At 38.8% G+C, this 26,110-nt stretch overlaps 1 protein-coding gene across 1 annotated transcript in view; it reads right to left on the bottom strand.

Moving 5' to 3' along the window:
* XRCC5 (X-ray repair cross complementing 5) overlaps window positions 1-25,533 on the bottom strand; it is an 82,699-nt gene extending 57,166 nt beyond the window's left edge. Inside the window, exons 1-10 of the mRNA XM_006186906.3 lie at window positions 25,397-25,533; window positions 21,845-21,958; window positions 18,863-19,046; window positions 17,755-17,803; window positions 16,697-16,819; window positions 13,575-13,766; window positions 10,661-10,775; window positions 9,392-9,530; window positions 6,456-6,568; window positions 2,746-2,808 (exon numbers count right to left, since the gene is read on the bottom strand). Of these exons, the coding sequence (XP_006186968.2) occupies window positions 2,746-2,808; window positions 6,456-6,568; window positions 9,392-9,530; window positions 10,661-10,775; window positions 13,575-13,766; window positions 16,697-16,819; window positions 17,755-17,803; window positions 18,863-19,046; window positions 21,845-21,958; window positions 25,397-25,417 (1,113 nt within the window). The 5' untranslated portion in view covers window positions 25,418-25,533. The remainder of the gene's footprint in view (window positions 1-2,745; window positions 2,809-6,455; window positions 6,569-9,391; window positions 9,531-10,660; window positions 10,776-13,574; window positions 13,767-16,696; window positions 16,820-17,754; window positions 17,804-18,862; window positions 19,047-21,844; window positions 21,959-25,396) is intronic.
* Between the last annotated feature and the right edge of the window lie 577 nt (window positions 25,534-26,110).

Raw genomic sequence — 26,110 nt, 5'->3', positions numbered from 1 at the left:
ACGAGAAGCCCTAAAGTCCTCAATGATGCCACCTTACCATCCCTCACCTTCAAGTGTTCACCAAACTCTACCAATTCTATCTCTAAGCCGTCTTTCAAATTCTATCCATTCTCTTTGATCACTGCCTCCCTTGTTCCTAGGGCTGATCATGTCACTCTCTTCCATAAAAACCTCCAAAGGCTCCTCTATTCTAGCCTCAGTGAGCTGATCACCATTCCTGGGCAAGTCGTGTACTTTCTCTCCTCGGTAGATTTTTGCTTACACAGTTTCCTCCTAGCTAGAATGTCCTCTCCATTTCTCTGGCTCTCAAGCTTCTAACCCATTTTCAAGGCTTGGTAAACTGACAAGCTCTTCATTTCAGATTTGCTTAAGTCAGTTGTCTCCCTCTCCGTAACTCCCCAAACACTTTTCTCAGTGTTACCGCTAACCTTTATCAAAGTTAGCTATGAATATTCCCATCTCTTCCACTAAAAGCTTATGACATTGATTCCCTATTATCAAAATCCTCCACAGATTTCATGATAGATCAATTACCTTTTCAGTTCAATTCAAGGAATGTTTACTTAGTGCCTACTCTTTCCTAGGTACCATCTTAGGTTGTAAGAAAACAAAGTTGAGTCCCTGGTCTCAATGAGCTAGTATCTTCTTTACTAGCAGAAATGAGATATGGAACAAGTACAGAATGTGTATATTCTAGCAAGTCCCATAAGAGAGACTAGATAAGCAAGATGGGAGTCTGAAGAAGAGATTACTTCCAACTTGTTTCTAAGTTTTTATTGGGGTGTCTTTGATAGGACCAACTGGGATATTTAAAGGAAGGAAGGACAGGGTCATGAATGACTGCTGTATTATAACACAGTAATACACCTGTGGGAAACTCAATCAAAGCTCCATTTCTTTCTCTCTCTCTTCTCCCCTCCTCTTCCACATACAATGCAAATCAGCACATAAAAGTGTAGATTCTCTATACCAAAAAAAAAAATTATATGCTAATGACCAGAGAAAACATTTTTAAAAGGAATTATTCATAGAATAATCAAATATTTGCATTGAAAACCAAAAGTATTCATCTAGTTTAACAATCCACGTGATGAAGGAATTCCTTTTGCCAACATCTGGTTGGTACAGGCACTGCTTAGAAATGTACAGGAATGGGGATCTGACCATCTCACAAGGAACCAATCCATTTGGAGATAGTAATCCTTGTTGACAAAATAATTCTTCAACTTGAACAAAACTACCACTCATTGGTTCCAATCTACCCTCTAGTGGAAGCACAGTATAGTTTCTACTCCATATGATAATCTACGTATAAAAAGGTTACGACGTCTCTTATCCCTCCTACTCCCCCACCTACCTGCACAAGTCTACTCCACGCAGTCTTTTACTGAAGTCCTCATATGACAGTTTCTTTACTCCTCTGCTTATCTCAAAAGCTCCTATTAGTTAATATTATTCCTTGACAGTGACGTCAAGAGTTTACACCAATGAGTAGCCCTTTGCCATCAGTAGATGAAATTGTTTTTCCTGAGTGACTCAAGGTAACCCTGTAATCTATAGGGCTCTCTGTATGAGGCTGGATTTGAATCATGCAAGCCACAAGGCTGCCCTGAGCTAGCAAGTCTAGATTATCACTGGGGTTTCACACAGCTTTGTGATACGACTTTCCTCACTGCATACCCAGCAATTATATGATGTGATCAGAATTTTCTTTGTGTAAAGGGACATTAAGTTAGAGTTAAAATTTTAGCAGAAGTTAAACATGAAGTTAAGTTATGTTGACAACATATACCAGAACTGCATGATTCCCAAAGGGATTTGACTCAGGAGAAATCCATGAACTCGGAGTCCCAAATCTAAGGATTCGCAAATGCCTACTGTGCTCTAGTGAATCTGTTCAGTACTGAGAGGAAGCCAAGCATTTTCTTCTCCCAGTTTCAGGTTTTAACAGAATAATAGCATATGCTTTCACTAAATCAGCAGTCAGCTATCCTTCAGAAGTGAGGAGAAAAAGAGGACTATATCACTACCCTTCCCCCCACCCCAAACAAGCCTGCCACATCCAGTTTACCACTTCCAAGTATAAGTAACTCCTGGAGTTGGAGATATGCTTAAATAGTCTTAAGCAGACACTAGATGGTAATCTTCCAGTTAACATCAATATCTCTAGAAATAACAAGTTTTGACTTGAAGACTACATAGAAAATATTTATAGAGAGGGCAGGTGTGAGTGTAGGATGCAACAGTGGTGAGTTGTTAGCCAGGCAGAAACCAGCCTGAAAACAGACTCTCTTCGGGAGGTAGAAACAGAATGAAAAGGGAGAAGGGAGGGGGATAAGACATATATCTCAGTGATGGACATGGTCCAGTGAGCCAGGGAAGCTCATCTCCAGGATGCTTAAGCTAGCACTAAATGTGCTATTTATGAAAATGAAAAATTTAACCTGACCCCAGCCTTCCTGAACATGTGACCATAAGATTCCTATACCTAAGTGTATCTGTTCAAATGTTTTGGTTTTTAATACTCACCTGGCCTTCAGTTGCAACACTATGTCCTCAGGCCTTGTGCCCATGCTATGACCCATTCATTTATCATTTCTCCACTTTCAGAGTTAAAGGTCAGTGAATTTTCCCGCTACTGTTGCAAGAGTTAATGTCATTTGAAACTATAAAAGCCCCAAACAACTCACTTAAAATGACAATCCAATCCTGTGGCATTACCTCAAAGACCCACTGTCAACTCACCTCATCATCTTTTGCTGCAAAGACCTTTAGAACTTGATTTCCCATAAAATATTTCCTGTGGACCTACAAGAGTAAGTGAGGAAAAGAACTGGTTTTGATCCAAAATAAGAAACACAAAAAACCATAAAGTTGCAAGTTACTAAGAAATTCTATTCAAAATGCTCTTACTGTAAAACATTCACTGGTACTAGAAACAACTTACTACTTAAGGGTCAAATCAATTGAACACAATAAATAAATGAGCACCGAGTTTATGTCAAACATTGTTCTGGGCACTGTAAACATACTAATGAATAGGTATAGCTTTGTCTTGAGGAGCTTAGATAAATAAACATGAAATTAACTGCAATGCACTGTTACCACACAGGGCTTCCAGGGCACAAGAGTACAGTATTACAGTGCAGTGCCACAAGAGCACATAAGAAGGCCATCTAGCTTGGTCACAGGGAGGGTCACAGAAAGTTTCTGCAAATGGTGACACTTAAGTCAAGACTTAAAGGATGTAAAGGAACTAACTACAATGAAAGTCTGGACACAAGTGTCCTGGGCAGAGATGATAGTGTGAATGAGTCTGGAGTGACATAAACATGTAGTACATTTGGGGAACTGCCTTTAGAGTAGTGTGGTACCACAGTGCAAACAGAAAGCTGAAAGTTAGACTAGCGAGATTAGCAAAGATCAGATCATGAAACTTCTTGTGAGCAAAGTTAAGTGGTTTGGGCTTCATCCTAAGAGCAGTGACAAGGCACTGATGAACTGCAAAGAGACTAGAGTGAAGAACTAATTAGAGGGGCAGGACTGGAGGAAGGGAAGCCAGTTAAACCAAAAATAAGTACTACATGTCCTTTAAGTTTCTGAACTAGCCGAGTATCAGAGGAGTCAAAGATCAGAAAATGGATACTGAAGAGTTCCTAGTATTATAACCACCTGCATCTACCAACCAAGATTAGCTTCTCTACGATCTGTGAGATCTTGAGCCCAGAGCTCACTTTTAAGAACGTGCTATATGCTGTATGGGCAATGCTTCTCACATGTCTTCTGCCCTCCCACCTCTAAAGAGAGAAACTGTGAGCACTTTCACACAGTAACAGCAGCTCAAGAAGACGGAGTCTCAAAGGTGTGTGGGTGAGGCCCATATGATTCAAATACCGTCCATCCCTCACTTCCATCCCCCATTTGAAAACCTTTATTTGAAGAAATATGAGAATAATCCTATATTTTTAGTTTGCTACATTCATACAGATTTGCCCTCCTGTTAGAATCCATAATAGTTCTTGACTGACTGAACAACAGTTAATGATATCTTTCCCTAAGGCACCTAAATGACTTCTCAAAGGGCAATCAGACATTTGGGGAAATTCTGGCTAAATGCTTATTCAGCCTATAATTAGATATGAACACTGACAACTTGGAAGAAGACAAATAGAAGACTTTTGAAAATTTAAAAGAGAAGAGTAATTCACAACTCAAAAAAAAAAAGAAGCCTATTTTATATAATGAAAAGTTTCATATTAATTCAATCCAGAAATGTCAGTTTCCCTCAGTTTAAGGGAATCTGGAAAAATATATAATATATTTAACTTTAAGATAATTACTAGTCTATTAAAAGGTACATACCTATATTTTACCTTTGTTGGTATGGAAAACACCTTGCTCTTATGATAATGTGTACGCAGTTAAGATAATACATGAAAGCAGGTATGTAAAAAAATGGACTTTTCAAAAATGAGTCTGTTCACCTGGTGGGCAGATTACAACTGCTTAATGGCATCAGCTTTGGAGTCAAAAGAGACCTGGTTCAAAACCCAACTCTACAACCTGCTAGCTGGGTGACCTTGGGCCAGTTATTTAATAGCTTTGAGCCTCAATTGCCTAATGTATAATATACATATCATGGCACCCACCTAGGAGGCTTGTAATAAAAATTAAATGAAAATTTATATAAAATGCTTGGTATAGTGACTGGAATATTATAATCACTCAATGGTAGTTATTATGATTATCTTCATTTTACCTGTCTGATATTATGCTTAAGATAAAAATAATTTAGAGCTTAAAAACAAAAAGTTGATTTAGAAAACACTTCATGACTTAAAAGTTAATTTTAAGTTAATGAAAAATCTTTTAAAATGAAAAATGTGCTTTCTGTTCATCTCACTCTTTCTTGCTTTGTCATTTAACTAAATAGGCCCCCACTCTCACCCTGGCACAAGTGATTTCAGTTTTTTGAGTCCTGACGTACACTTGCAGGTGTTTTGGAAAGGTCTTTTCTGCCTATCTGGAATTAGACAGAGCCAATTCCCAATAGGCCAGTTTCTACAAATAGATCTGAATGGACATTCTGTTTCAATGAAAAGATTCATTATTAACCATAAGTTTTAAGTTTATACACCTCCCCAAATGAGTAACTTTAGAGAAAAGTACATCTAGTGTAATTTCTTGGAGAATTGTTAGAGACTTTCAACTTCCAAAAAGTATTTATTACCACTATTAAAATGTACTGACTTTGAGTAAATATTCTCAGTTTTGGGCTAATGAGTCTTAAAAATGTATCTAACAGTTTTGGCATATAATGAAAAACATTCTCCTCAACTGCACTGACTTACTCTAACACTGAGTCACACAGGGATTATATGCTTAGTGCAACATGAAGAAGTTCAAATTCGATATATTGGGTAATATTTATTTTTATTATAATTCTCACTTGAGTCTTCTAGAACCAACAAAAACCTCTTCATCCCTCCAGAGCCTGAAAAGATGCACTTTCTACTTATTCACTCTCATTGGTTGCCTACCTCAAGAACATTTCACCTAAGACCCCTGGGAATCTTTAATGACCCTTTCTAGGATAGAATATGGTATCCCATGGCCTTCAGTGAGTTACTACATGTCCCACTATGTCTATTTTGTATCTCTGCATTGCTGTCTAAAAAATATATAACTTATGAACAAGTTTCAGACCTTAGACCTCTTTGTTGGGCATTGAGAAGAAGGGTGACTGGCATAAATCAATGATATTCAAAGAGGTCTATGGTCATGTAAAACACAGCTAGACTTTCATTCTTATAAAACACTCCAGTACACATGACAGTTTGGAGAAAGCAATACAATAACAAAGAACTGGATGCTATTTCTTTAAGACTGCTAAGAGCTACAACCGGCAGCAAAGCTAAGTGACTTTTAATTGAATCTATTCTTCTGATTCATGCTGACTTCTCTATATCTTGGATTTTATCTTCAAAAATCAAAGATATCGGAAGGGTATAGCTCAGTGGTAGAGGGCATGCTTAGCATTCACCAGGTCCTGAGTTCAATTCCCATTAAATCCTCCATTAAAATAAACAAATAAACCTAATTACCTCCCCTCACAAAACAAAAACAAACAAAACTCAAAGACAGAAATACTTCAGACCTGAGGGGGAGGGTAGAGCTCAGTGGTAGAGGTCTGGGATTCAATCCCCACTACCTCCATTAAAACAAACAAATAAACAAACCAATAGTAAGTAAATAGACCTAATGACCGCCTCCCCCAAAATAAATAAAATTAAAAATTAAAAGAAAAAGAAATACTCCAGACCACATTTTAGAAAAACTTTAAGTGAAATAAATATATATTATAAACAAAAAGCCCAATCAAAAGCTACCATCTCCAATAATAATGAGAAAAAGCTCCTTTGTTTTGTTTACGATTAGTAGAATGAGCGCTGTACCTGAGAAGATCTACAAAATCCCAAAACAGAGAAGCACTTCCCCTCCGATTTATATTTCATTTGCTCCTGATCCACTTTAGAGAAAGGAATGATATCACTCCCATAGCGAAACCCTAGAGAACAAGAGAAGAGCATCTGTTAAGCATATGGGGCCTCATTTTCTACAAGCTGAAATTGGCCCTACACATGTATTAACAATACATGCACACTCCGGATCAAGCCTCCATATACTGTCCCCTGGGACCAGATTTCTGCCCCTTATGACCAATGGGGAAAAAGCAGCAGATCCACAAACAACATACACAATATAGAAATGATTAAAATCTAATTATATTTTTTAAGGAGCATATTCTGCAATCTAGTTACGCTAATGATTCTCCAGCCTAGAAGAAAGAATGCAGCAAATGTAATGTGCTAGTTATCCTCCAAAGATAAACCGTGGTTGAGTAAAGGACAGTCATGATTTGTAAACATAATAACAAGAACACACTCATTCAGAAACCTGGAGACCCACAGAGAAAAATGCACACAGGAAATTTTCAGGACAAAATGTTCTCAAAGATGCATGCTGGAGATATACAAATGCCTAATGGAAGAAGCCAAAATTCTTCCATTTAGAAACATTCAACTGATAAGTTGGATATTTTTCTGCATTTAAATGTATTTTGTTTCTGGGAATGGATTATCTACTTTTTTTCTTTTTAATTACTTAGGTTATTCATACAGATATAGGCTCTTGGCTCCTTAAAAAAAATTCCAACCCTGTTCCAAGGCCTCTGCTCTATGCAATGTCATGTCTTTTTAATATATAGTCTTACAAGTTTAGTGGGGAGAAGGATCATCAAAATCCAAGGATTCTGACCTAGGGCAAATAAAAAGCACATGCATCTTTACCCCAAGAAACAAAGAAACGTGTGTGGTTGAGGGTAGACTCTGTGATTCAGTGTTTATTAGTTCCTTTTGCATTGTTCATGCCATGTATTTAATTAAAAAGAAAGTATCTATTTTCACATATGTCTTTTTTAAAAAGCTGACGATAAAAACAAAAATTTCAACAAAAAATTAAGAGGGATACATATGGCACATAATTAAACATGGTATCTAAACCAAATGTTTTTCAAGCCATCTTACTTGAATTGTTTAACAGTAACCTGAAAATTCAGACTAAAACTGGCTTATGTTTTCTGGTTCATCTATTTAAAGAAAATCAGTAACTCTAACTTTTATACATGGCAAAAAGTAAAGAACAGACTACAACATAATACGGCCATATTTCTTTGCTCATATACTAGTCCGTCTAAGAGTGGAGGGCAGACAAAGGAAGTTTGTGAGTAACTGTAAAAAAGAGAGAAAAGCTGCACACCTATGCTCTTTGAACTGAAACGTTTAACACTTCCCTTTCCATTACTCCACCAATACATTTGCTTCTTGCCTAAGATAACCAGAGCTGCTTTCTTCACCTGCAACCAAAAGAATCAGCACCCTCATCACTAGTCCCTTCTCCTTCCAACCCATCCTATACCCAGATATCATATTAATCTTCCTAAAACACAGCCCCAGTGACACTCTGCTCCTCAAAACTTACAGACAGCTCCATGTTGCTTTCAAAATTAAGCATAAACTCTTCAGTCTATCATTCAAAGCCCTTCCTAATTTAGAATAGTTTGTAGAAACACAGACTCTGCAGTAGGACAGTCCTGGGTTCAAATTCTGCCAGTTGTTAACTATGTGACCTTGCCTACGTTAATGTCTTTCAGCCTTGATTCCGTTACTGATAAAATGGAAACAAGACTGCCAACTTTAGTGGTTGTTGTGAAGATTAAAAGAGAAAATGCAGGCTGTCTATCAGATACTATCTAGAGTACGAATCTGCGTATGCCCAATACACCCACCCAACTATGCAGTATCACTGAGAAGGCCCTCTGCTTTCCTGGTCTTATGCCCTTAATCATGCTATGCTTCCTATGACAGGCCAGTCATTATACTAGAATCAAATGACTAGCAAGTAATGGAGCCATGATTCTAACCAAGGCCTGACTCCAAAATTTCTGTTCTTAACTACACTTACTACTGAGTTGAATTAAAGAATTAGTAAAGATTCTGGGGTGTTATTCACATTCTAAACATAATCCATCAGGAGAGAAAAAGGAGTTATAATCACCATTGCCTTTAATTACTCTCCCAAGCCCCTTACAACTCCTGCAACATACACAAATATACACTAATACTGCAATACAGTGTCACAGATGAAAGGAATTTTTTTCAAGGCTTGCAAATTAAAATTATACAGAGTTGCACACAGTTTGGCGATAAATTTTTTAAAAGACCCTGGTTTCTACATTAACCATCATTTGGTATCTTATCGTTTTAGCTCCTGAACATTCAGATACTCCCAGCCAGTTTCTAAGCCATCTGGATAGAGATGCCATCTAGATACACTATGCAGATCAAATAGGTGTAAATATATAAAGTACAACTCTAAAGATCCCAGTGAACATAAAGCAATATGACAAACAGAGAGGATTTTTCTTATCCTCTTAATTCCTTAAGGAAGCCAATCTGGCAGGATATAAGACCTGAAAATGGCATTCAGAAAAATGATCATCATGGAAGTCAAAGATAAACCGAAAAACCTGCTACAGTCACATTAATATAAGCATTCTCCTAGCTAGTAAGCTTCAGACTTTAAAACAAAGCCAAGTATCAAGTCCTGTCACTTGAGACATTTAAAACCCACAGAGACGAATGCCCGAGTGTACTTCTGCCTCGGAACCATCCTGCCTAAGACCCAATAGATGAGCTAAAGGACCCAGTGTCTCAGGGTCCCCTCCAGATGGCTGTGTCTCTCAACAAATAACAATATAAAACCTAGTCTGCTTCACATCATCTTGAAGAAAATCTTTGAGGCAGAAGTGAAACTCTCACTGGCATAATACCTTGAATAGTATCCTCTTTCGGAACTTCAGTTTCATCATCATCATTCAAGCAAAAAACTGTTTCTTTTCGTATATCTTCTTTTTTAAGGGTTCTTGCATCTACAACTGTCCAAGACTTTTTAGTTTTCTCCTGAAGAATCTGATTTCCAAAAGAAAAATAAAGGGAAAACAAGGAAAGCTAGGATTCTGAATGACAAAAGATAAAAACCTAATATACTCTCTGCTTTACAGAAAAAAAAATCCAGAACAATTACTCTAGCTACATTGTCATCTCTTGCCTACTGTGGAAATTTTAGTTTATCTTATAATTCTTTCTATATTTCACTTTTTCCCAGGGTAATCCATAGACAAATATCTGTAGCTATTCCAACACTCTCTATACAAAACCTCCAGATTTTGTATTTTGTTATCACAGTTTTCTAACAGAGAAGAAAGGGAAAGCAGGCAGAAATCAATAAGGAAATATGAAAAAGAGACTAGGAAAAAAAAAAAAAGGAAGGAAGGAGACTAAATTTTTATTCCCAGGGATGCTATTCTAGACTTGATGGAACCCAAAATAAAGAAGTACCTCCATGGTTTTCATGCATGTAATGTGTTTTGGAATTAAGTCTTTGAACATATAAAAAACATGTTTTCATGTATTTATTTTGTACATTTAAAGAAAAAAGGCAAGGAGGGCCAGGTGGAGGCATGAGCCACGAACTTATACTCAAACTGGAATTTTATCAAATAATTATCAAGAGCAACTCATTTTTAAAATGTGCTATTATGTACAAATGTACATACATTACAAAAAGTAATGTCACACTAACAAGTTAACATCTTTGATATCTCATAGATGTTGTTACTATCAGATCATTAATAAATGAATTAGATGTGACTGAGTTTTCAAAACGCTGAACTTATCTCTGGTGTGTATCTGTATTTCTGCTATGATACTACAATGACACAACTTAACGCATTTCATTTTCTCTCTTTAAAAGAGAAAGAGAGAACGAGAAAGGCCTGAAACTCATGATTAACGATCAGTTGTCAAAGGAGAGAAAGAGAGAGCAGGGAATCAACCTCTATTATAGACAATTCTTAAAACTTCCTCTCCTACCATGCCTTTCACATAAAAGCTAAACAGAGATGAAATGAACAGGGAGAGTAGTTAGAGAAGTAGTAATTATGGCTTTGAGTAACCCACACATGAACTGTCAGTTCCTTATATAAGCATATTTGTCTGCCTGGTAACATTTCTTTAAAAAACATGTACCTACCACTTACCGATTTATAAGCCACAATCTTTATAGACAAATTGGAGCCAATGGTCAGTTGACAATGCCAGGGCACGGAAGACCTCTCAATTTTCTTAAAGACACACAGTTGCCTCAGACTCTCACTTAATAAAGAAAAATGTATGATGAAAGCAACAATTTTAAAACGTTAGCCTGTGTTGGATGTTGCATTTAGTTTTCTAGAATGAGAAGTGAGATGTTGATTATATAAAGAGAGGAACAGCAGAGGATGGCAAGGAAAACTTGTGGCAACCATCAGCTGGGAAAGAGCCAGAATATAAATGAGCTGGCTTAGGAGCAATGAGCTGAATTCCTTTACTGTCAAGTGAAACAGAACATCTCTATCTTCCCCTATTCAATCTTTTCTTTCAACTCAGCCAGTTGTTCTTAACACTCTTTTCAGGACCAAGGACACTGTGAGGATATGATAAAGGCACATTCATAAATCAGTTTGTACACACCAACTCCCTGAAAACCAAGGACCTGAGGATAAAAAGCCCTGCTCTAGGATATCAAAGGGTGAGCACCATCCTATAACATCACTGTTCACAACTCTGTAATTCTTTAGTTAATTTCAATTCTCTTAAATAAAAGATAAAAGGTGTATATGCAAACAATGAAGAAAGTTAAATAATGACTCTCCGTGGGCTAAAGGAACTTAAAAAGTCTATGTTCAGTCTTAAAGTAAAGCAGATAACTCTAGATTTCTTACTGGGCAGGAAGAGGAATTGGGAAGTAGCAAACACAATGTAGAGTACTACTTCATTTGAATACTAGTGAAGATCAATTCTATTTTCATCTGGTCCCTAATCAAACACAACAGAGGAAATTATAGGAGATGGGTGGAATTTGTGGTATTTGCTAAGGATTATGTGACATTACTCACAGTTGTGGACAAAGAGGTCTCAAGAGACTCCAATTTTCATACATAATTTACAAGGATAGTAGATATTCTACCTGATACCCTTCTCCAAAGCTTATGGTACATCTTGACTTTGGATTCACTGGGGAGTGAATAGGTATGAAACCAAGTCTTACCTGTCTCATGCAACATTGCCAGTCCAAGTATAAGTCAGTCTAAAACTATCAAGCGGTTTGGATTCTGTTCCATGTGAAATTCTAAAGACCAGTATCTTATATGTAACAGCTGAGAACAACTGGATGAGCTCTGCACTAGATGTGAACCTCCCCAATTAGAAGTCAAGTTACCTTTCTCTACTGGTCTTCTAGATGAGGACAAGTCTAGTCCAGTGTTGTCCTGCACAACTCTGTGCAATGAGTGAAACGTTCTATTTCTAACTGTGCCTGTCCAATAGTTTAGTGAGCACTTGAACTAATGATGAGTGTGACTGAGGGACTAGATTTTTTATTTTACTTAATTTTAATGAATTTAAATTTAAATAGCCACGTGTGGATAATGGGTAATATATTGGATGGCAAAGTGCTGGTCCAAATCTTCATGGCAGACTTAAATCCAAGCAGCTTCAAATTGCTAGGACAACAAATAGTAATTTTCCTCCTTGCTATGTTATAGGAAAATAAACTTTTTTTAATGGTAATTTTAGTGGCCTATAATTCTTCTCTATAATATGGTGAATATGTTATCTTAAGATATGTATTCCCACATTAAAGCAAGCCATGTCCAAATTTGAAAGAATAATTAAGGAACACATATTCGCATGCATTGCAGTAAGAACACACACTATGACAAGAAATGTTACTTTACAGGATTCCTCACTGATTCTTTTGCCAACCCCTTGGGAAATTACAATTCAATTTCCAAAATTCCCATTTACCTGCAATTTTTCAAAAGTATGTATAATTAGAAAATCAGGATGTATTGCTTGTCAAGTACAGCTCCCCACGAATATTCAAAAATTGTGACTGAGAAGAAAAATTAGAGCATATATACATTACAGTTACTCCAAAAATATCTGTTGAAACTTTACTTCAATTGAACCTTTACTTCAATTAAGAACTTTGCTTAAAATGCTTATATTTTCTGTATTTATCGATAAACTAGAATGAATTCTTTAACATTAAGTGGTATTATCCCTAAGAGTCTGAAAATCCACAATCCGTGCCTTGTGGTAAAGTATTCTGTTGCCACTTTTACCAAATCTGGCCCCTCAAAATATACTGTTCTAGATGCTATGGACCCCTTTCAGGTTCTTTGCTCAAAATAAGCATATATCCAATTCTAACCAAGAATAACATGGATAAAGGAGACTGTCTCTCCCACAGTCTCTAACTGCATGGCTGAGAAAAGCAGCTTGCTTTATTGCTCTATGGTCCTTCAGGGATTACACATTTCTTAAATCATTTTGCCTTTACGAAGCCCACAGAAATAAGTAGGTTATAAATTCTTAACATTTTCGGTCTTTTTTGTTTGGTTTTGTTTTGTTTTGCCGTACAAAACTATTTTGTGACCAGTTTTTTAAAAAATCACTATATTACAGTATACTGCCTCCCAAAACCTCAATCAGAGGATAAGAATATATTATTATCTCAGATCTGACATTACTTTTTATAATTAAGAATATTTTCAAGTGGATAAAAAGGGAGGGCCCAAGAAATGTGCCCCGAGCTTGGCACAAAGAAGAAATCTACCACCTCATCATTAAAAATTTGACTTGTTAAATCTTTTGTGGTATCTATATATTTCCAAACTCCACTACCGCAGTCCTAGAAATAAACAAGAAATCTTGTGCCAACAACACAAACTTAAAAAAGGGACTAGGGGCTGGTGTACCATTTCCTTAATAAAAATTGGAATATATATTAAAGAATAACTGCTAATTCAAGAGTGGCCCAGGAAAGGAAAAGCATTAGGGAGTCTTCTGATCAAAAGAGAAATTATTCTGCTTACGACTAAAAGTTGTAACAATGTTTTCACTTCTTACCTGAAGGAATAAATTTCATCCAGCCCATCTTCACCTTCTAAAGACATCATCACCTTTTTCACCATCTGAATACCTTCTTTTTGCTGCTCGGTAATCCCTTTCAGAGGAAAGGAGGGCCCGTGGTGGTCCAAGCTCAGGTTGCCATCTCCCCTGTCCCCAGTTCCATCTTCTTTGTCAACTGGAAAAGGCAAGCTATCAGGGAAAGATCAGCAGTAGTTAAGAAGACAAGCTCTGAAGACAAATACTAACCTGGATTCTAATCCTGTGACTGTCTCTCACTAACTATGAGAAAATGGGCATGTCAGTCAACCAGCCTCTTTGAGCTCTACATTCCTCAACTGTCACACTTATCTAACCTTAGCCAGCATCCTGTCAGTTTCAAGTGACCTAAGCCTCTTTGGTTTGGCTTCTACGGGGGAAATTTATTGGCTTACATAACCAAATAATTTAAAGAGAAAAGGCTGCACATGGCCTTAGGATGACTCGACCTGGTTTCAAACACCACAAGGATTTTGTGACCCTCTCACTCTATATCTCTGTATTTCATCATCATTTGCCTCTTTGTTGGCCTCGCTCTCTCAGACTGGCTTCCTCCACACTGCTTCTGAACACATTCAAGCTCATAATGTCCAACTCCACTATTAAAGAGGGACTGAGGGTTTAACCCTCTACTCTCCAATTCAAAAGAACAAGGAATCAGTGGTAGCCTGGGGCCAGATCTAGAAGATGTCAGCTTTCATTCAAGCCATGAGGTTAAAGAGTAGGAAGGAAGGCTTCCTCGAAAAAAGGTTGGGTGGATGATATTCTAGGCAGATAAAAAGAAATAAATAAATGCCCATTAACGACCTCTCAAAGTTTTTATAAAGATTCATAAGAGATTGTATATGAAATACTTTGTTATCATCATTATTTTTAGATAGAGAATTCCTATACAGAAATCAATTGCCAGAAATAAGTAAAACCAATGTTGTTCTTGTGTTTCACTCCAGTTGTTTGACTAAAACTGAGACTAAAAATACACTGAAATTATCAGTCATAGGAATATTCAATAATCAATATACAAATTGAAAAGTCAACCAAGCACATTTTATGATAATACCCTATATGGCACTTTATAAATGCTGTCACGTAAACAATCTAATTTCATCGTTTTATGTTACGTAGAGATTTCTATCTCCATTTTCTAAAAGGAAACTGAGCTGCAGAGATGAAATAATTTGGCCAAGGCCACACAGCTAATAAGTGATGGAGCAAAGACTCAGTCATCTGACTGAAAGAACAAGGTTCTTTCCCCTGCAGCGTATAAACTTACTCTGTCCCTGGAAACCCAAACATCTGAATTCAGCAATCTTTTCAGTTTACTCAACATGACTTGTTGGTCACCCCTACGCAGATGGTTATTTTTAAGGTGATTTCTCTTATCATTTTATTTGCTATCCTTAAAACAGAGCTTCCTGGTTACATTCTTCCTACATATTCTTAGCATGACAGATGTGCATGTCCTGTGTTACATGAAAAAGGGCTTCCGGGGAGCAGAGTATGGCAGACACTTTGGGTTTGCATCAGACTACTGCTGTTTCCATAGCATCAGCCAGGAAGAAAGGATGAATCACATGAAAATGAAGGGTCAGGAAGTTATCCTGAAAAAAGAAGTTACAGTGACAGTTCTTTCCACCCTGCATTAGACCAGAAATAAACTTTCTCAGTAGTCGGTAGAAGAAACTAAAAACGAGGTCCAAGGGACAAGCCTGCACAGGACACAGTGCTTCTCTGACCTGTTGGCATTTTTTTAGTCCAACTAGAACAATCAGTCATACATGGGACTCACCAAACAATAAAACCAAAAACTAACTTGCATACTACAGGTTTGGAGCAAAGGAAGAAGGGCATTATGCAAGAAAAAATACAACTAGTCTAATGACAAGCAAGTGGAAGAAAAGGCTACAGTTCCCTCTTCAGCACTCAGTGTTGCTCACACACTGAAAGTAGCCCTTTCCAACGACATTGACAGAAGTGCAGGATGCTTCAACCATGTAAAGGCATCCAAGATTATGAACAGGGAATAGAAGCCGAGTTGGGCTTTTGAAGTGCTGAGAAGCCCTACACTCAATAAGAAGAGAAGACTCACTTAAAAAGCACTTAATTTCTCTGAAGTACCATCTTAACGAGTATCAGTTCGATGGGTTATTCTGAACTATTTTTCTACAGTTCTGCAGAAAGGAGATGCCCTTCAGCAATCTTAAGAGGTACATACATGCAAGAGAGGTTCTTAATTCCCTACGGCAGGCATTTTAAAGAAGCCGAAGGCTTACCACTCAAAGCTGAGACTTTTTGGTAGAGCTCTCGATCTGAAAAATGAGTGTCCCCAGAAGACTAATAATTCAACATTCTATACTATCACTCTGCTTTTACCAAAAATAGGACAAGAAAAAACAGGTTTCAGATGCAGCAGGAAGGATTAATGTCGTGAAAAGAACTTTCTGTGAGGGATAAAGAAAGCAAATGCCTGGAGGAGAAATTCAAGTTTTTGGGGGAGGAGGGAATCTCTTCTCAACAAACTGAAATAAATGTCCCCCTAAATTTGTATACTTTATCTGTAAATATTCAAAAGCAAATTACGTTTTATATATGTCTATGTATCCTTTAGATCTGAGAAAGAGTTAAAAATAAGCATGTGTTTAAAATGATACCCAAGTTGATATTCCTCCCTATCCTAAAAATATCTACTGTCTTTAAGACACAGCTCTCTAGGCTGTTTAAGGAAAGACACCATCAACCTGGTAACTGGGTGAAGTCTTCTATGCAGGCATGAGATGAACTGAACGCCCTTAAAAGATTCCACTAATTCCTCAGTTCTGTGAGTCCAAGAACTGCACAAATAATCTGCTACTGGGCTGAATTTCATTTCACTGTGACTCTCATCCCTTTATCAACAAAACTCAGAAGAGTTCCTGGGACACAGACAGTAATCAGTGAATGTCGGCTGAGGTCAATAATCTGACAGATTCTGACTCAAGAGCAAAAACAGAAGGCTCCTGGGAGCCAAATGCTCTACGAAGGGTCCCACTCACTGATTCCGAGAGAACAGGATTTCTCTACAAACGCTATTCTTATGGTCTTACAAGAATTGTAGGGAGATGCCGGATTTCTTCAAGTTATGAATTATAACATCCAGCTGATCTTTGCTGAACGGGCTGCTGAGGTCAGTGAACACTTCAATATGCTTCTTATTAAACTTCTTTCCTCTAAAAAAGAGAGTTATCACATTAAGAAATCATTCTCCGGAATTATTTCCTACAAACTCAAAAGTACTTGGTTGCTGAGCTGAAAAAGGGTAAGGAATGAATCTAGCCCTGTTAACAAATGTGATTACATTCTAGAAGTCCATGTGTTGTTGATGTTTAGCTAAGTTTCTACTAAGCACGTAATCAACCAAGTGGTAACTCACACTTTCAACTTCTTAGGGAAAATTTCTGAGCATTATGGAAATATTACTTCCCGGATTTCATAACTCTAATTTCAGTTAAAGATGTGGTCACTATGATAAAAAAGGATCCCCTTCCATCCTCCACATATGCAGAATGTAAAGAATGTAAACAAGGAATTCTCCCAAGGTATTATAATTACAGCCTTGCAAGGGTTCACTTTTCAAACACCTTGGTCTGATTTCACACACAGGGCTAATGGCAGGATTTTGCACAGGATGTACAGAGACTGAGAAATGATAATACAAATTTCAGCCTGAGATTTTAGTACAAATGCTTTTCCTAACAGGGTGTGTGGGTGTGTGTGCGTATTTGAAGACACACATTTTAAAGGCACAGTAATTAAATAAGTAATAAGCTAGGAAGCTGGCCAGAGTTACTATGCATTTAATTTCAATAACGTATGGACCATAACGCTTAGTATTTTTTACAAGTCCTGCTGGTTAGCTTAAGTCAAAAAGGAAGGAAAAGGAAATAAGCCAAACATTAATTTTCCCCAGAGAAGTTCCACGAAGTATAGCCCTTCCTCTTTCTAAACTTTTTAAAAAGAAAGGCTGAACTCTTATCAAATGCCTTTTTAGCCATGCAAACATGCAACTTGATTAACAATGAATCATACAGTGCACTGAATACAACAACCCATACAATTCTTGCAGAAAGGCTCATTTCCAACTCTCTTCAGCTGAGACACTTACATGGTTTCTCGTTGAATCAAATCCATGCACACAATAAGGGCATCCAGGACTCAGCTAGTTAAGGGCAGAAGGTAACACCAAAAAGTCCCTTTATTCCAAGAACATGCAACTTTTTTTCAGTGAAATTCACAGTGCTAGAAATTGTGGACACTGAGCTGACTGTGTAATGATTTAAAAAGGACTTGAAAACAGTAAGGACCTACTGTAGAGCACAGGAAACAATATTCAATATCTTGTAATAGCCTATAATGAAAAAGAATATGAAAAGGAATATATATGTGCATAACTGAATCACAATGCTGTACACCAGAAATTAACACAACACTGTAAACTGACTATACTTCAATTAAAAAAATTAAAAAATTAAAAGTACCTGCCCAAGTGCCCTTCTTCCAAAGTTTATTTCACTAACATACATTCATATATGCTATATATCAAAGTACACATCTTGAAACATATAACCAGGAAAAATAAAAGAAACCAAAAGGTAATCTAACATGTCCCATTTAACCAAAAATTATGACGCTATTTTACAGTATCTAGAGCCGATGTTTTGTGATTACAGTCTACTCCTAAGTATGAAGTGAGCCATAATGTAGCATTTGTAAATCACTCCCAGCACAGCAGCACCTCCTAGTGATCAAGGATGGTACTACTGTTTAGTAAAAGGAGAAAAATGCCTTAAAATCAGGACACCTATGGAAGAAATTGGAAGTCTTACAGTTTAGGTATCAATGTGATTTTTGACATAAAAATATCTTCCATCCAGAAAGGCTAGGCAAAAGCTAGTGCTATATTCTTCCCAAAATATCTTCTCTATGTCCAAACATTTCTAAGCATCACCACTACCAAACCCTCCACACATGGTCAATACACACATATACCCCCTAGTATCTTCCCCTTCGAAACCTCCCAGCCTCTGTCACTAGCACAGAGAAAGGGCACCCAACCAAACCTAATTAATCGCACATTAGATCCTGACATGTCCTGGGAACCAAAAATGTCCATAAAGTCAGAGCTGGGACTCAGAAAACCTCATCAAACTAGATTACTATTCCCCAGATTGAAGGAAATTTCTTAAGAGACTTCTCTGGCTGAAAAAGGATACAGTCAGCTTGTTGAGAACCTGGTTGGATTTTGTTTTCAATGTCCTCCAGCAAGTCAAAATCCGGTAGCATCAGGTGTCTGTGCACTGTGATGTTCTGATACTGATCCTCACCAGCCAGGGCATTCTTGGTGTCGTCTGTACCAAAAAGGACTAATGCAATCTCATCCTTGCTCTCAGCAAACACCTAGACAAGGATGTTAAAAGGCTGAAAATCATATATTACCACCTAGAAACCATCAGATATTTAACCTTCAGGGAGCAAGACAACCATACCTCCCTATGGCAGGTCCCTGGGGCCACTGTCAACAACAGAATTGGGCTAATTGGCCCATGGGACTGATGGACAGAGAAAATTCCCAGGTTTTAAGACCTCTTCATCGACCATAGGTCCTATCCTTCATTTCAGTACAATCTGTGGTGGAGGAATGGGAGGGTGATGACTTCCCACCCTCTTGATGACCTTCACCCAAATCAGACTCTAATTCTCAGTGATGACTAATTACGGATAATTTGAAAAGATTTTCGTCTGTCTTTCTGGAATGACTAGCCAGGGTTTAAATTTTCCAGAAGTTAAAAAAATATATCTGTTGGTTCATATTCTCTATCTCAGCAATTTCACTTACAGGGATAAATACTATGGAGAAATTCTTGCACATGTACACAAGGAGACAATGGACAAGAAAGTTCAAGTTTACTTCAGCACCACTTATAACTGGGCAAAACTGGAAACTAACTATCACTCAACCAGAGAATGCAAAAACACATTGCAAAATATTGATACAATGGAATATTACAGCTCAGTAAAAAAAAAAAAGAATAAATCTCAAAAACATAAGGTTGAGAAAAAATAAGTTGTGGAATGATACGTACCACATCATACCATTACATACACTTTTGAGAGCATCATGCAATACGACATAGTATTTATAAAAACACTTACATCCAAAGTATAAAATGTATGTGACAATAGGTATGAAAATCTGAGGAAAGAAGAGGGCTGGGGAGGGATACACAAGGGGTTTCAAGTTAATCTGTAATATTTTACATTTTAAGAAAAAAGGAGAAAAAGAAATCAAACAAATAGAACTTTCAGACTGTAGGGCACTAGACAATGGGAAAATAGCTTTCCATTATATTATTCTCTGTATTTTCCCCTTTTATGAAACATTTCATAATGAAAACAAAAAATAGTATGTGACACAAAGGGCAGTCCTGTCCCCACCTACTTACTAACAGAAGCCTCTTACATCAGTGAGGTGAACGCTGTGAGGGCAGAGGACAGAACTGTCATTCTTCATTGCTGCATGGTCTGTTAAATTTCCCAGTCTGGTAACAAGTCCAGCTACAACTGCCAGTTGTCCATAGGGAAAAGGTCCCAGCTACTGGGGTTCAAACATGGCCAGCACACCAGTGGGGCAGGCCTGCTAGAATTCCATCTGCCTCCTGGACAAGACTTCACCTTAGGGCAAGGTGATCTTGCTCAACAACAAAACCTCAGTGAGGGCAAGGAAGGAAGTTTGACTGCAGTGTGGGTTCTGTCTCCCAGCCTTCCAGAGTCACTCAGACTCCTATGCAAGGAGCAGAATCAAAAAGAAAACCTGAAAGCACTGCTTCTCTTTTTTAGAAAAGCTATACTACATTGGGGCACAGCAGCACTATCCGAATGCACATTACTATAACCAAAAATCGGGTCAAAGGCATCCTCTTCCTCGAGACTTTAAGGACTCCAGATTATCAGAATCTGTTAAACTTCAGGATGACCAGTAGGAGGTAACAGTGTCCAGTAGAAAAGGCAACCCCCAGAAGAAATAGCAGAAGTGTCCAGGAGGAGCAGCAGTACCCAGTGAATGAATCAGAACTTCGTGGACTTGGCAGTCAGAGCAGGCAGAAAGGGCAGAAATTAATAATAATAATAAAACACAGAGTGTTTACAATATGTTAAGTACTATTCTAAGCACTTTATCTACATTAAGAATTTTTTTCTCAAAATAACCCTACGCAAGAGGTATATTATTTTCCCCTACTTGGCACATGGGACACTGAGGCAGTGTGGTAGAAAGTCTCGAAGATGGTCACCATCCATTCCTTCTCTCCCAGTATTTGGAGAATATTCCTTAAAACCACAGGGGAGTCCAATTCCCGCCCGCCACTCCCTGCGCCCCTCCCCCAATATGAGCTGGCTGAGTGAATTGCTTGATTAATAGAAGGTGGCAGAAATGGCTTTCTGGGATTAAAGCTAGGTCACAGAAAGCCATATAAGCATGTCTCTTCGAAATCCACTCTTGGGACACACTTCCTTAAAATCAGCTGCTATACTGTGAGAATCCTAAGCCACATGAAGAGGCCACGTGTAAGGGTTCTGGGGACAGTCCCAGCTGCACTCACAGCCACCAGAAGGCATGCCAGCCATGGGAGTGAGCCATCTCGGATGTAAGTTTGGCCCCATGAACCTTCCTGACTCAGCCCCAGCTGACTGCACTGGCACAAGAGGCCTTAGAGAGAATCACCCAACTGAGCCACCCAGTCATCTCCTAGAACCATGAGACATGAGTTTTTTAAAATGTCATTTAAGATACTAAGCATGGGGATAGTCTGTAACCAGGAAACGGTAACTGGAATAGCACACAGCAGTTGAAAGACTGATTCAAGATCACAAAGTTAGTAAGGGACGTGGCAGAGCAAGGAGTCAAACCCAGGCCATCTGGCTCCAGAAATTATACTTTTAAACATTACTTTACATTGCTTCATGTTTCTGAGAAAAGCTGTAATATCCAGTGGAGGAGCCAAAATGAGAGAAGAAAAAAATACCAGGTTCTAGTATTTGCTCACTAGCTTTGCATGTGAGCAGATATAAGAATGACTCCTCAGATTCCTAACAACACTGAGGGCGAACACTGTAAGGAGGCTGGTATCTGCATTACTAAATGGAGGCAACAAGCAGTTGACGACGAGTTACAAGCTCAAGACCAATCCGAAACTTACCTGTCGCTGCACAAACATGGTCATCACCTTCTTTGCTAGTTCAAATGGGGATCCTCCCCCAGGAGAGGAGTTACTCATGGCAAAGCCCACATCCATACACAGCACCACAGCTGCCTAGAAACAAAGTCCCAGAGTGTGTGAGAAAACATTACTAATGGTCACTAAAAAAAGAAGCAAAAGAGATGCATCCTTTGCTTATGTCACTCATAGAACTTGCACTGATAGTCAGGAGATGGGTGATAAAGGGAGGGGAGGGTTCTATTCAGATGATGTATGTAAGACATACCGATTTTCACCATGGAGAAACTTTAAATAGCCCTAATATTTCCTAAAACCTAGAAAGTATCTGCCAGAACAGGTGCATGCTCCAGGTAGCTGCTCCTTTGGCCTGAGCCCAAGATTAAATCCACGGGACGCAGATCTGAAAATAACCTGCAGGCCAGAGCTAAGACCAGCCCAGCTGAGCTCAAACAAAATACATCAGCCCAAATGCAGTTTAAGCACGAGAATGATGCTTCTGCTGTAAGCCACTGATTTGAGGTACAGCTTCTTCTCCAGCATTTTTGTGGCAGTAGGTAGGGACAGTCACAATATGTATGTGTTAAAATGATACACCCAACAATTTGAATCAGTTTGTAAGTTCAGGATCTAAAACAAAGCTAAGACACCAAATCTACTCTAGTTGGGGACACACATATAAATAACACCAGCACAATATTCCATGACAGAGGCATACAGTGGGTGCCATGGCAGCACACATGAGGGGCATCTACCCAAGACCAGTGGAAAAACAGAGGACGGGTAAGGAGGCAGAAAGACTTCTTGGATATGATCCTTGGGTGGATCTTTTTTTTTTTTCATCCAATTAAAAAATTTTATTTTTTCATTCCTAGGGGTTTGGGGGGGTAATTAGGTTTGTTTGTTTGTTTGTTTATTTAATGGAGGTAGTGGGGGTTGAACCCAGGACTTCGTGCTAAGTACACACTCTACCACTGAACTATATACCCTCCTCACCTTGGATGACATGACAGTCATGTGAATGAGGGGAGTTTTAGGCAGAGGGAACCAAATAAGGACACCTAACCATTAGCTAGCAACTGTGTATGCAGAGGACTAAGGAAACAGGGCAAATATAAACTAAGAGAAATATGGATACATGTCAAGTTCTGTACTTGGAATTCAAAATTTAACTGAATATGGGCTAGAGGACACCTGAATAAATAGCGACTCACGATTTCAGGGTGGATTATAAACTGACATTTTAAAATGTCACCACTATGACATGGCTACAGTACTACACTCCCCACACCTACTTTATTGCATCCTGTAAAATATTTTAGGTTGCATCGATTTTAAGGAAGGAAAAGAAAGGTCTTATGGTGAAAAAAGACTAGATTAGCAATCTGGAGACCTGGTATCCAGTCATTATCAAGTAGCTGAGCCCTTGGATATGTCACTTAACCTCACTGTTAATTCATGGAGGCAGGAAGCAGTTGTTGGACTAGATGAGATCTAAGGTCTTTTCCAGAGTTAACGTTCTTTGATTCTGACTGACAGTCTCACCTGTGCTTTGTACTGATCAGACCACAATTGACAAATGATGAGCAGTTCTCATTGTCGCATCTTCTGAGAAAGACTAATTACAAATGAACACAAAATGAGCAGATTAGGAGAATATGTGACATGAAGAACAGGAGGGAAAACTGGCTATTTGAGCCAGAAGAGCAGCTTTAGGGGAATGATTGTTACCCTCATACTGCTCTGCAAGAGAGAGAACAGGCTCCACAGATGGAAGTTATAGGGATACTGGTTTGACTCCATATAAAGGAGAAAAAAAAAATAGTATTTAGAAGTGATCAATGAAAGAACTACTATTTTCTGAAGGAGTGGTTGCCTAACCATAGAATTATCTGAAAAACCTGGATGAGTTCCTATCAGGGATGTTATAGATGATTTCCAATTTGGTGGTATCTCAGGCAAGGCAATACACGGCAAAACTATTTAGGTTTTTCCCTAGTTTACCAAGAACGGAGCATAATGCACTTATACTAAGAGATTTCCTGAGTATAAATAACATGTTTGGAGAAAAGGTGATAATAAACAACTATAAAACTCCTTTGATAGCAATAAAATTTACATCCCATAGTTTCAATGCTCTAAGCATAAGAACCTTAAAAAAGTGAAGTGTCTTCAAATATGCTGCTGCATTTATTTAACACATGTTCATATGAGCCACCTTTAAACCAGAAAACTCTAAATGAGAGGACTAAAGGTCTTTTGCCAGGAATCTGGTACCCAAAAATAGCATCAAAAGGTTTCACAGCATGGAACTTGTCTGAAAGCAGAAGAATGGTCTATATAATACTTCAAGCTCCTTTTTGGCTGCAGTAAGAAAACCCAGGAAAAAGAAACTGGGCAATAAAGCAACACTGCATTTATGTATTGAAGCAATACAGGCTGTCAGAATTTTCCTGCAAGTCCACCTGCCATAAACAGTGGCTCCATTAGAGCAGCAAAGTTTTCAGCAGCTGGAAGAGGAACAAAGGAGGTGAGTGGCATATGTTCCTAATCATTTTTAATCAACGTTTCCCGACGCAGAATTGAGAGGACTAGGAATCAGTGATTCAAACTCCTATCTTGTTTATCTGTATATGAGATGCCTAGTAAAATACCTAATGAATGAATCAACTCCCTGGAACACATCTCCCTCTAGTGACCCTTCAAAGACAATTACTCTCTGCCTGTATTTTAAAAATCATTGTTAAAATTCATCATAATGTTATTAATCTGGGACAATTAGGGTCATAGATTCCTAGTAACAGAGACATTCTCCAGGGCTCTGAAAGCAGACAGCCTACGTTCAAATCCGTGTTCCACCACTTACGGACGAGGTGAGCTTGAGCTAATCACTTTACTTACTGCCTCACTTTTCTCACCTGTAAACTGGGGATAATAGTTTTCAACTCATGAGATTGTTGTGAAGAATAAATGAGACAGGAATAAAGTGTTTAGATCAGTGCCTTACCAGAGTTAAGTTTTCAATAAATGTGAAACATTTGATTATTATAGAGGTAATAACAGGGCGTTTTATACTTCAAGTTATTTTACTCACAATCCCTCTCTGAAGTTTTACAAAGCTGTGCGATAGGTGTTTATCGTGGCTAACTTCCATTCTTACAGATTTTCAAAACCCGGGCTCAGAAGTAACAGAGGAGTCGGAGGAAGGGGGTAGGCTGGGATACGGGTACGGAGGGGAGGCAGAGTGGGCTGGAAGGCCGGAGGAGGCCAGATGGAGAGGAAATGAGAAGATGGGAGGGCTGACGAGGCGGCGGGGGGTGGAGAGTGGGCGAGGGTCAAGTTCAGGTCTTCAGACTCCAAATCCCCAGCTTTCTCACAGCGCATCCCTGGATCCCGGCCTTCCGGACCCAGGCCACCACCATCATCTCCCCTCCCCACTCCTGGGCACCGCCGTGATCCTATGATTCCCACTTCCGAACCACCTTTTCCGGAAGCCCCGGCACTAGCAAGGACCAAGCCAAATTATCTTTCTACCTTATTCCCCGACCGCGCCATATTGCAGGCCCTCAAGCGCCCGTTCGCCTCTTCCGAGTGGGAACCTGCGGCGCCGAAACTCAGTTCCGCCGGACTAAGGGCCGGAGAGTCGCAGAAAGGGCCGCTTCCCGCCGAGCCTGGAAGGGGCGGGGAAACGCTGCGTTGACGCCCTGAGCATGCGCAGATCCCCTGCGTTCCGAGCTGTTGGAGAAGCTTTCCGGTTTTCCAGCTTCGTCTAAGTATCTAGAGCTGCTTTGCTAGGAATCACGTCTCCAAAAGATTCACTTCCCTTTTCTTTTACTGAGAATAATACCTACAGCGTTTTGTGTCAGCGATCTGGAGTTAGATTTCCCCGAATATGAGCATGAATCCATAAAGTCACATAACTTCTCTAAAAGTCTGTTTCTTCTCGAAAGAGGGAAAACAAAAGACTTATCAGATGTGATGATCTTGGAGCCGAAGCCTGAAGAAAAGGTAGTTTTCCAGACAATCAAAAGTGGAAAGAGCCATACTTCCCTGAAGAGGAGATGGGATGTATAAAGACCTGGAGACATGAAACAGCATCTGCTAAGGATCTCCCAGTACTTTGGCGCTAGCTTGTAAGGGAGGAAGTGAGGTTTAGTTCTAGAAGACAAATCTAGAGATGTTCTAGGAGTGGCAGCTGTCAGTTACAGTGCCCCGACACTTGCCACTCCTTTTTAAAAGGAAACTGTC

Source organism: Camelus ferus, chromosome 5 (genome assembly GCF_009834535.1).
Source record: "Camelus ferus isolate YT-003-E chromosome 5, BCGSAC_Cfer_1.0, whole genome shotgun sequence".
In the NCBI taxonomy this organism is placed as follows: domain Eukaryota; kingdom Metazoa; phylum Chordata; class Mammalia; order Artiodactyla; family Camelidae; genus Camelus; species Camelus ferus.
This window is presented reverse-complemented; position numbering and strand designations above follow the sequence as displayed.